The following is a 12136-nucleotide window of genomic DNA, read 5'->3' as shown; positions in this document are numbered from 1 at the left end:
TTTCCTCCAATTTTGTAATTGCTACCCTTGAGCTGATCTCATTTCATATGTGCATGTTGATGTGTCATTTATAATGAAGACTTGGTCCCAAACCCAGTTTATGTTCATTTTTGTAAAAATTTCAGTTTCTTGTGGAAAAGTATTTAGACCTTTTTCATTACAGAATTTAAAAAAAAAAAGATTTTTAGGGTATTAATGAGCAGTAACATTTCTGTCAGCCATTCAGTTGTGTATGAAACAAAAATTATAGAATCAAAGGTTAGTAACTTAGTGCTTAGCATATAGAATGTCTAGCACAATTCCCTTTTAACATTATGGGGTATATTCGGACCTGCCACAGGTTTGCTTTTGAAATGTCTAGATTAAATCTCAGCAGTTCTTAAATGCTCCCATAAGTTCAATATGTCTAGTTTAAATTCATGAGTAAATTCACAAATAACCAGACACACCTGCAATCCAAAGTAGGAGAATCACAAGTTAGAGGCCAGCCTGGGCTATATAGCAAGAGCCCATCTCAAAAACTCAAGACAGAAAACACATTGGTTGTGCCATTTTTTTGTGATGCTTGGGGTTGAATCCAGGGCCATGCCTTTCATTTGCTTTACTACTGATCTGTAGGCTCTTCCCTCTTCCCTGGCTATACCAGCTATACTTGATGCTGTTTTTCTTGTTTTGCCAGTAAGGACTGTGTGGTTAAACCATAGAAGTAGGCCATGCTTTTGCAGTTCCCATTTAATAGTAATATTAATTGGTTTTGTGAAAAATAAGTCTATCTCTAGTCAGTCACTAGTTAGAAACATTCATAGATAATTGGTAAAACAGGCCCCGGTAATTTTCGCCCCAAGATTTCTTTCAACCACCTAAAGTTTTGTATAGCACACAAACTTAGTCTGGCTGCAGGCTGGGCTAATCCCAATCTATCTGTTATGCTGGCACATTGTTTCTTAGATAAGGACCAAGTTTTTGTTTTCTTTTGTTAATATTTGTATATTTTGTTAAGCTGCAGGTGCAGCATTTAAGACCTTTTTTTCATATAAAGCCTGGTGCCAGTGGCTCACGCCTGTAATCCTAGCTAGTCAGGAGTCTGAGATCTGAGGATTGCAGTTTGAAGTCAGCCCAGGCAGGAAACTGTGAGACTCTCCAATAAACTACTCAAAAAAAGCTGGAAGTGGAGCTGTGGCTCAAGTGGCAGAGCGCAAAAGCAGCTCAGGGACAGTGCCCATGCACAGTTCAAGCTCCAGGACTGGCCCCTTACTCACCCCCACTCCTCTCAAATTACCTGAAATTCAGCTCAATAGTGGTGCCTTACACCTGTTTTTTAAAAAATAAAATAAAATCCTTATCAGGATTATGAGCTGTGATCTAGGTTTCTGGCCAGCCTAGGCAAGAAAGCTGGGTGCGGTGAAATAGGATTGTAGGCAGAACCTATTCAAAACAGTAATAACTAAAGTAATACAGGCTGGAATCATGGCTCAAGTTGTACAAAGTAGTAAAAAGGCCAAGTTATAATGTTGTTAAAAGCATTAAAATTACAGAGAAACCCTTTGTTACACATCTCAGTATTTGGAAACAATTGTTTCATAAGTTCTGCAACACATCTTTAATTGTATTTTGGTTGTGTAACTTGTCCATGTATTTCTGTTGACAAGATTGATAGAGCTGCAAATATTGGATGAAAAGTTTTATATTTATTTTAAATACAGTTAATAGTTAATGCTCAATTACAAAGAGCTGTGTATTCATTTACACATTTTTTACTGGGATCACTTGATGTCTAATACTCCATTATGTAATGAAAGTTGCCCATTACCCTTCTGTTGCTGTGCATTTATTCCCATGGTTTATTGTACTTTATCTTACTTTTTGTACATAAATCTGTCTCCACTTGTTAGATGCCCAACTAGCAATTATTTGGTCAAAAGTCATGTTTATTTTTAGGGTTGGTACACATTGATAGCCAAATAATTGTGACTAAAATATTTCAGTAATTTGGCTATGGAATAAAATTTCAGAAGAGGATTTTGTCTATGTTGTGTCATAGTGCCTTTTGACAAGAAATGGGATGTCCACTTGGCTAGTTAGTATAAAATTCACTTGTAATCTAGTCTGGATGATCAGAAGTCCAAAGCCAGCCTAGCACTTCCAAGTTAAACAGCAATGAAGGCCCAGCTGGAGGCATTGCTCAAGTGGTAGAACATTAGCTGTCAGCAAACCAAGTTAAGTATGGAGTGGTCAAGTTCCAGATCCAGCCCCAAAATATTTTTTAAATGCAAGGTAGCAACTTTTGCTGCATAGCTCTGTATTACCCGATACATATTTGGAGATAGTATTGCATCTACATGAAAATGATATAAAATCTTAAAAGAATTTTGGAAGTTTTGTATGTGAAGGTAAACATTAACGTAGTTCCCAGTGGTAGGCCATGAGTGAATGCTGATGTGTAGCTTCTGGTGCACCTAAAATTTATGGGAATTTCACCTGTGGCAGAATAAACTACACAAACACTGTAACTTGTTAAAGCATTAAGTCCAAGTTGTAGTTAAGCATATTAATATTCTTGTGCAAAAATCTGCTTGAAGAGACCAGTAGAGAATCCTAAAGTTGTGGTGGGAAAACAAAGCTAAGTACAAAGCTGCTTCCTCCCAAAACAGTCCTTCCTTAACAAAACTGACATTAACTCAATGGAATTTGAATAGGTATTTTCATATGAAGATTCTCAAGCTGATCTTCAGTAAACAGCATGTGTTTGGAAATGTAATGGGGGTGTTGTTCACTTTACTAGCCTTTCAAAACAACTGGTAACACAAGTGCCTACAACACAGCCCCACACCTTAGGTCCTTTTAACCCAGTAATCTCATGTTAAATGAAGTGCAGAGTGATGTAACCACTGACAGACTCGTGAGACTGGTTTTTGTGTGGACAGTGGCTGTGGTTAGGTTGACCGGTTGAGCACTGTTATGAACCTATCCATATTGAGCAATACATTTTGCATTGGGATGTATGTGTGCATTTTTATGCATTTCAAAGTGAAAAAGCATGTCCCTTATGCTAAAATGGTTTCTTTGCATTACAGATATATTAAAAAAAACCCACAAAGATCATGTTCCAATTTTTATTTGATGTTTCAAATGTAAAAAAGAAAAGTCAAGATTCTTACACCAGTTAGAATGAGACCATCTCAAAATGAGACCATGCAAAATAATTCAGAATGTGTGTACAACATTTCTCCCCTTGTTTTGCTGCCATATACAGTGAATAGTACAACAGGAAATTGGCTGGCATGTGCTTGCTTGAGAAATCTCATCTCTTTACAACAAGAACCTACGGGGCGGAAGTCAATTTACCTTCCTGTTTATTTTATGAGGGATATGGAACTGAGAAATTCAGCTGCCCAGTTTCATCCAACCAACCCACAAATAAGCACAACTGTTGGTCTCATCTGCTAACTCTGGAGGACTGACTGAGATAGACATTGCTGTCTTGAACAGATTCATCTACTTAGCCTGAGAATGTCAGCTTTTAATAGAATTTTCCTTGGAGCTCTTGTGGAATCTTTGTGAGCTGCATAGACTAAAGACGTGGTTTTCTAAATAGTACTAGAGAAAATCCTGACTCAAGTGGCACTGTTTGTCCAAATTTCTGACCAAAGAAAACTATACAATATTTATAGACTAACTTTTAGAGATGGTTCACTAATACTGTACATATTTTACAGGACAATACACAGTCCGAGAGTTTATAAAATAAGTTCATGCATTATTACCTCTAAGAATATCATGTACAAGATAAATCCCTCCCTAAGTATGTGTGACAGCATTTTGGGTTGAAGCAATCTTATTTACAAAAGCAATCCAGTTTCTCTTTTGTTAGGTATGTAATTTAAAGAAACTTGAGATTAGAGAAAAATCTTAAATCCATTGGTAATTGATAGAAAGCATCAATTTGTGGGATTTAAAAGGTCTCCTTTAAAAAAAAAAAAAACAAACCACAAACACCCAGAATATGTAAGCTCTGTACAAAGAAAAATACAAAAATCCTGGATGATCCAAGTTTATTACACTACATAATTCAGAGTGAAACATTATTGGTTAGGTTTTTCTACTTTATTCATTTATTTGACAGCACTAGTTGGTGAACTAACGTTTATGTTTAGTTCTGCTGCATTTATGGCACAAGATCTCCTTTTCAAAATGGCACCAATTTTCCTTTAAGGACTATTTTTAGCAGCAATCATATTTAAAGGTTAACAACTTACAGGGCAAATGCTTTAGCTATACCTTTTCTATTTCATACTTGCCAGTTACAGTATTTACAAAAGGCTAACAATGTCTACATAAAAAATGACCTTTCACTCTTCCTCATCCATATCTTAGTCAAAGGCTTTTTCCTTCCCCTTGTTTTTGATCTCATTGGAGAAGAGCATGAGATTCAGTTCAGGGACGTAGGTATTTACATGGGGCGCCTGATTTTAAGGGAGTATAAGACAAGTGTAAGATGAAGTCAATTCTTAATTTGGGTATATTCCACTACCCCTAAAAGTTCTGTGACAGAGTACTTAATGACAACCTAGAAGAGAGAGAGATCCTTGATTTTCAGCCTGTAACAACTGAACGGTCTGGAAGGCCACTCACTGATGCGGTCATCACTGACTGGCATTGAATGTTAGACTCCCAATTGTGTGATTATTGGTAAACATGGAAATTTAACTGAAGAGGTGGCACTAAACTAGAAAACTGAAAATTCATTTTAAGAACAATTTACATTGAGGGAAATATGCACTGTATAAACGAGGAATTATAAAGAACTGGCAATTGACTGACCATGCTAAATGGATTCCATGAGTAAGTTTTCATGATAGGGTATACTTACTACATGCATTTTGCTTAAAAATATTTCCCTAAAACGTTAGAGTTCCATTTCATGTTACACTACTATTGTAGTTCAGGGGAAATAGCTATACTATTAGGTTGGTATGATATAATACTAGTTGTGAACATCCAGCCAAAGGTGCTGGTAAATTCCTGAAAACAGCAAATCAAAAATCCTTTTTCAGTTATTGGACTATAGAGAAATATCTCAAGCCTTAAATTTAGGAATTAAGAATGTGATCTTATGAAGTTTGGGGATGGATGTTTCTTTATGTCAGTGTAGTGAAGGCAACAATTTAGGGGGGAAATATACCTATAAGCAAATTGATCTGACAAACCAGACTGATGTCAATGACAAAACTGAAAAAATTCTGTGAAAAACAGCAACCAAAATAACGGGTGGGGCACAGTTAAGGCATCTTAAAAAAAAAAGTCCCACATGGCTTTGGCTTCTTAAAATATTTTTACACTATTCTGTTTTAAAAGACTTGAAAGCATCTGAAATACATGCAAAACTGTTTGAAATCCCTGCACGGCAAATTCAGTTTGCGTCATTCAGATGTTTTCCAAAGAAAGTGAAGAAGCCTCTCCCCATGAGATCACATGTGGTAGAGAAGGCCTCCAAATTCTTTCTACCTTATACTGGGTGGCACCCCAGAAGTCTGTGCAGCAGTCACAAGCAAGGCGTTATTATCTGGAAGGGAAGGGACTGTAGAGTCTCCATTGGCTGGGGAACAGCCAAGCTTTAGTTTTTCCAGATACTCTGCATGTACGGGTTTATGACACTGTAGAACTTTGATTGCATCTTCTACTTTGAACCACTCTCTCTTCCTTCCTAGAGAACAGTATGAAACTGGTTAGTAGAAAGTCAATTTTAAGAAGCTTTATCCAATCAACATTGTTTCCTTCACTAACCCACTACCCCCAAAGTAATGTTTTAAGAAATAAATAAGAGGAAGAATTTCAAGGCAATAATCAATGTGCATAGTTATTCCTTCTCTTAAAAAGCCACCAAAAGTAACTTGAGATGGAAATTGGCTGTAAGTAGTCACTGAAGAGAATTCAGATAGCCAAAGAATCGGAAACTTACCTATATTAACAGAATCTTCCCAGTCTTCTAATATTTCAGTGACTGTAAGAACATAAACATATGTTCTGTGCTTTCGGTCTTGGTTCTGCTTGAATATAAAAAGAAAAGCATTTTAATTACAGCAGTTAGCAATCAAGTGTCTGAAACTTCAGAGGAAATAAATCAGTGTTGATTAGGATACTATGTCCCAATGCAGGCTACTAAGTCTTAGAATCTAGCAAAATGAGTTTATATAAAACATTAAACCAGGACCAGGGGCCAGTGGATCACACATGTAATTCTAGCTACTCAGGAGGCTTTGAGCTGAGGATTGCAGTTTGAAGCCAGCCTGGACAAGAAAGTATCTGACTCTTATCTCAAACTCCAAAAAGGAAAAAAAAAGGCTAGAAGTGCACTTATGGCTCAAATGGCTGTGCTAGCCTCAGGGACAGCTCCCAAGGCTCTGAATTCAAGCTCAGGTATCTACAAGCTAGTAGAAAACAGGCTAGGTGCCAGTGGCTTTTACCTGTAGTCTTAGCCACTCTTTAGGGGAGTGAATCTGAGGATCAAAGTTCAAAGCCAGTCCAGGTAGTAAAGTCAGACTTTTATCCAATTAACCACCAAAACCTTTGGGTGGATGTGTGGCTCAACAACAAGCTAGAGGCTCCAATACTGGCATTAAACACACAATTATGCAATGTAAGAGAACTACTGACCTAATTATAATTTTTCAGTATATGGAAATATGTCCCCCCACAAAGGCATTTTTAAGGCAATTAAAATTTTCTTCCAGGGGGCTGGGAAGGTGGCTCTGTGGTAGAGTGCTTGCCTTGCATGCATGAGGCCCTGGGTTCCATTCCTCAGCACCACATAAGCAAAAAGAAAAAAAAAGCCGGAAGTGGCGCTGTGGCTCAAGTGGTAGAGTGCTAGCCTTGAGCTGAAGAAGTGAGGGACAGTGCCCAGGCCCAGAGTTCAGGCCCCATGACCGGACCCAAAAAAAAGGGGAAAAAATTTTTCTTCCAGTACAATAATGTGAATTTTCTTCAAAGACCCTGTGTGGATATTAAAAAAAAAAATACTTCACTTGTACCATGGCCTTTCAATCACAGAAAAAGGTGTGCTTTTCAGTTTAACCAGGAGATGGTGCTGTGGAACTGTTTAAAATAATTGCATTCTAGATTTCTGAGTAACACTAAGAACTTTAATAATTACTATATTCTGGTAAACATCATCAATTCTACCAAGTACTGCACAAGTAGGATCTATATCTGAATTCCTAAGGTCTAAAAATAAGATGCAAATGGTTCACCTAGTACAGCTTGGGTCTAGAACCTGACTTTTGCTTGTACCCTTTTCAAATTCTCTCCCAAGAAATTTCATCTGGCCTCAGCATGAGATTATATAGAAATGAATTCTATCTTTTTAGCACCTGTTCTATGAAATTGCATTTGTATCTTCACAGATCCTTTGGGGGATAGTGATTTATATATACTGTCAAGCAATGGAAATGCTGTATTAACATGGTGTTACCTGAAAAAGCCCTAATCCTCATGACTAATTTGCTACTGGTAGTTTTAGAGAAATGAATGGTTCAGGAAGCTGCCACAGACTTAGCTAGTTAGGAAGGAATTGTGAAGTCTATTAACAGTAAAATGAAGACTACTTTCATAACTCACCTCAAATATGCCCAGGAGTCTGCCTAATTTTCCTTTGACTCCAGCCTATTAAAAAAAAAGGTGAGATATATTTATTTTCTCGTAATAGTAAAAAATGACAAAGTGCATGTTAGTACAATTCTAGGAACTTCTATGCTGATTTTAGCTCTATTTTTCCAGGTAGAAAAAAAAGTGTATATAAGTGAAATGCCAGCTATACTTGAAAATGCTGCATCAGACCACATTCTAGTGACCAGTCTTTGTACCATCTCTTCAGGGTTACCTATCAAGTGCCTTCCTGTACAACGAAAAGCCTGCTTGTGAAGCCCCCAGTGTGTGTGAAAGGCATCTCACCTCCTCATAAACTTCCCTCACAGCAGCACCACCAGGCTCCTCCTCTGGCTCCATCCCTCCTCCTGGGACAATCCACTGGTCTGGGTAGCGACTGCTACTCACCAGCAGCACCTGCAAAACAGTAGCCATGTTGTCTTGATGGCTTGAGAAACACCATGAATACAAGGAAAATTCCTAAATCTTTGTAAAGTTAGTAACTCGATTGTAGATTGTTAAATTTCATTGAAATGAGTAAGTGCACAAAAAGCAGCTGACAACGTGGAGCACAATGAAGTCAGAATCCAGCATTCACATTACCAATCATGCTGTTCCTAATGAAATTGTTTACCAGAGTCAAGTCCTAACACTTTCCAATAAAAGCAGAGGCTTGGTTTATTAGCCAGAATTACCTTACATACACTGAGCTTTGCGGTCATACCAGTTAATCCTTTAGCCATGGACTCTAGTCCATGTCTAAATAAGGACATATAGTCCAAATAAGGACATATGGATACTATAGGTAGATCACTTTGGCTTTGTCACTGATAAAATGTTAAGAGTATTTGGAAGGTAACAAATGCTGTGAGGAAGGAAGAGGAAAATGCACAAAGAGCCAGTGACTATCTGATACATAGTAGAGAAAGGTATCCTTCAAATCCTATTCCTTATTGAATGAGCAAATGTCCTTCCATGTTGATGACAGCCTGTAAATTATTGCCTAGAACATGGCTGGCAAAGTCAGCCCCCACTGGTCTGGGATTTTTACATTTTTCAATTACATGGCATTCAATTTCAGTGTTCACAAACTATTAAGGTTCAGTAACCGGCAAAGCCATACTGCTGTGGCTTTTAACAGGATGTCTACAAGACCTCTGACCAAGAACAATATTAAGCCTGAAGTATATAAATACTTGAAATTTTCACCAAGAACAATATTAAGCCTGAAGTATATAAATACTTGAAATTTTCACTACATTACCATAGGTATCCTAGATTTTAACTATTTAACAGAACCTCAATGTTACATACCCACCTTACAAATGATTATTGTAGGGCTGAGTGTGAAAAGTGGTAAAGCAAGCTGGGCGCTGGTGGTTCATGCCTATAATCCTAACTACTTAGGAGGCTGAGATCTGAGGATCACAGTTCAAAGCCAGCCCGGGCAGGAAAGTCCGTGAGAGTCTTATTTCCAATAAAACATGCAAAAACTAGAAGTGGCTCAAGTGGTAGAGCGCTCGCCTTGAACTGAAGAGCACAGGAACAGCGCCCAAGTCCAGAGTTCAAGCCCCACGACCAACAAAAGTGGTAAAGCCATTTACCCAGTAAAACCAGGCCTTTAAAATTCAGTCCCCAAGCTGGGCGCTAGTGGCTCACGCCTGTAATTCTAGCTGCTCAGGAGGCTGAGATCTGAGGATGGCGGTTCAAAGCCAGCCTGGGCAGGAAAGTCCATGAAATTCTTATCTCCAATTAACCACCAGAAAACTGGCTCAAAGTGGTAGAGTGCTAGCCTTAAGCTGAAGAGCTGAGGGACAGCACCCAGGCCCAGAGTTCAGGCCCCAAGACCGACCAAAAAAGAAAAAAATATCAAGTATTTTAATGAAATTATCAGAAGTCTTAACCAACTTGAACAAAACTGCTTTAAAAAATTACAGTAGTCTACTGCCTTTGAACAAACTTTAGATTAAAAAAACAAACACATACCTCCCCAGGTACTAGGTGGCTTCAGGCCTGTAATCCTAGCTACTCAGGAGGCTGAGATTTGAGGACTGTTAGCCTGGGCATGAAAGATCAAAGCCCAGCAGACTTATCTCCAATAACTACTAAAAAAAAAAGGAAGTGGTGATGTGGCTTCCTAGCCTTAAGCAAAAAAAGCTCAGGTGCCCAAGCCTACAGTGCCCAAACCTACAGTTCAAGCCCCAGGACTGACAAAAACAAAAACAAACAAAAACCCAACAAACCCACTAAGTTTACAGTAATGGTTTTGGTGGTTTTTTTTTTCTTATGGTCTTGGGGACTTGTGCGTATTAGGCAAGTGCACTACCACTGAGCGGCTACATACCCAGGGTAGAGACTGACTCTTGACAGGTATGCCAGCAGTTCTATCTCCCCAGCTCCCTTCCAGCAGAGCAGTTGCTGGACCTCTAGAATTCATAGGCAGCACAGGTTTCTCCTCTTGCCTTAGGCCAATTAAGTGGAACCCAACTTTCCTCAACTAGAGCTGCAGGCAGACTAGAGTTCAGCAATTCCTACCTTTCCTCCTAAAATCTCAAAAGGCTGAATTGGAAGCAAAAAACACCTATTAAGACACACAACTCCGTCAGTTAATAGGAAGTCAGTATCAAAAATCAGAAACTAAAAGATCAAGAATTAAACAAATCCAGCAGTACTGGAGGACAAAGTCTGCACATGATCCACAATGATGGGCTGTAAGTGACCTTTCAGTCCATCAGCTTCCTTGTCTATAAAGAGAAATAACTGTCCTTACAAGAGTAAATACCTCAGATCCTGGCTTAGGCAGTCACTCACTACTGGCCATTAACAGCTCTGTTCTCCCAAGGAGTTTCAAAATCACCCATACTCAAAATGTGAGTTCTAAAAAAAATTAAATTCTAAGGGTTACTGAGGTCAGTACTTATGTTCCAATTCCTAAAGACAGTCTTTAAGAGCCAAATTACATTAAGGTTAATGATATTGGAAAGTATTAGTGTAATCTGTAACGTTCAGGCCTCAGATTCAAAACCAAATTTTTATTAGGACATCAACAAATGATTAAAGTTTTCTTCCAAAAGTCAGTAAGAAAATCTCTATTGTTCAACATCTTCCTTTCATTAAGTTACAGAAAGCCCCATATGACAGATTGATGTAGGTTTTTTTAGATGGTAACGGGCTATTTCAATAATTTATCATTAAAAATAAATATGGTGGGGTAGGTAACTCACACCTGTAATCCTAGCTACTTAGGAGGCTGAGATCTGAGGACTGAGTGAGATTTAAAGCCAGTTCCAGAAGGAAAAGTCCATGAAACTCTTATCTCCACTTAAACTACCAAAAAGCTGAAAGTACAGCTATGGCTCAAATGGTAAAGCACTAGCCCTGACTGAAAAAGCTCGGGGACAGCATCCAGGCCCTGAGTACAAGCCCCAGAATGGGCAACAAAAAGCTCAAAACTATCTTAAAAACCCTTTATTAATTAAAATACCATTTGTCACAGAGAAAAAGATTAACATCTAAACTAGCTTAAGAAGACTTGTTAGTATTTATCATTTGGTGATGACAGATTTGAAATCTGATTAACAAACCTGCAACTGGAATATTTATATTCTCTTTACCACTAAATGCAGTGTCCTGAACCCTGCAGCTTTCAGACTTTCTCAGGCCTTTTGAAGCTCTACAGCTGATTGTTTACCAGAATTGCCATCACCATCATATGACCACTTAAATTAAGAGAAATAAAAGTTCAGTTCCACTTAGTTATATTTCAAGAACTACATATTGGATGACACAGACCAGTAGCATCTTAAATGCACTTTCCTTTCAAATGAAGCAAAATGTAATCTTCAATTTAAGATTCTTCTTAATAGAAAGCAAAAATAATGAAAATGGGCTAGCTAGCAAAAAGAAAAACCCATTCACAAGACAGCCCAAGTAAAACTTCTGCTTTACAATCTTTGGACAGAAAATAATCTACCTCCTGTCTAACAATAATTCAGCATCGTTTCTCCAACTTTAGCACTGATTTTGCTTTCTGATACTGAACAAGGTGTTTTTCCTCAAAGCACTCCTATCATTGGAGATGGGGTAGAGAAATAAAGTGATGGAAAATACTAATAGAGCTCTCTAAATCTATACTAACAAGAGACCTATACATATCTTGGATACGTGATACAGCCTAAGCCAATAACTTAAGTGTTCAAGAGTCTTTTGATTTCCAAACTTTGACTAAATCATTGAATTCAAACCTATCTTTCCAAAACGAAGATCCATGCTAGAGAAATGAGTATGGTGTGTGCACTATTAGCTTAAGAAATGAGGTTTGATACCAATTTTACAAGGCAGATGAGAAACAGTCCAAGTCAGTAAATGCATTTACACATCTTGCATATCCAGAATTTTAATTTGAGGCAGTTCAAGGCACAGTAAGGCAACTGTTCAATTCTATTCCCTGAGGTCTGTCACAGGCATTTAGAACAGACACACAGGGGCTGGGAAG

At 38.1% G+C, this 12136-nt stretch overlaps 1 protein-coding gene across 2 annotated transcripts; it reads right to left on the bottom strand.

Annotated features, from left to right (window-relative positions):
• Nucleotides 1–4638: 4638 nt before the first annotated feature.
• On the bottom strand, nucleotides 4639–8065 carry Nudt4 (nudix (nucleoside diphosphate linked moiety X)-type motif 4). 2 transcript variants are annotated; one of them, XM_013021113.1, is made up of 4 exons: nucleotides 7948–8065; nucleotides 7615–7659; nucleotides 5960–6047; nucleotides 4639–5704 (listed from the first exon to the last, which is right to left on the bottom strand). In XM_013021113.1, exons 1-4 carry the CDS (start codon nucleotides 7999–8001, stop codon nucleotides 5502–5504), a joined length of 390 nt encoding a protein of 129 aa, XP_012876567.1. In that variant the 5' UTR covers nucleotides 8002–8065; the 3' UTR covers nucleotides 4639–5501. The 2 variants fall into 2 exon arrangements, with proteins under 2 accessions (XP_012876567.1, XP_012876577.1); XM_013021123.1 differs by having other exon boundaries at nucleotides 5960–6044.
• Nucleotides 8066–12136: the final 4071 nt, after the last annotated feature.

The sequence above is a fragment of the Dipodomys ordii genome, unplaced genomic scaffold, assembly GCF_000151885.1.
Source record: "Dipodomys ordii isolate 6190 unplaced genomic scaffold, Dord_2.0 Scaffold3, whole genome shotgun sequence".
Taxonomy (NCBI): Eukaryota; Metazoa; Chordata; class Mammalia; order Rodentia; family Heteromyidae; genus Dipodomys; species Dipodomys ordii.
The sequence above is the reverse complement of the archived record's forward strand: the minus strand, read 5'-3'. Positions and strand labels throughout refer to the sequence as shown.

What these genes read in the sequence shown, in the direction of transcription:
- Nudt4 (XM_013021113.1), bottom strand. Translation starts at nt 8,001, where the DNA reads ATGGAGCCAGAGGAGGAGCCTGGTGGTGCTGCTGTGAGGGAAGTTTAT. An exon ending in GACTCCTGGGCATATTTGAG is followed by an intron (nt 6,048 to 7,614) that starts GTGAGTTATGAA and finishes TTTATATTCAAG; the next exon opens with CAGAACCAAGACCGAAAGCA. An exon ending in GGAAGATTCTGTTAATATAG is followed by an intron (nt 5,705 to 5,959) that starts GTAAGTTTCCGA and finishes ACTGTTCTCTAG; the next exon opens with GAAGGAAGAGAGAGTGGTTC.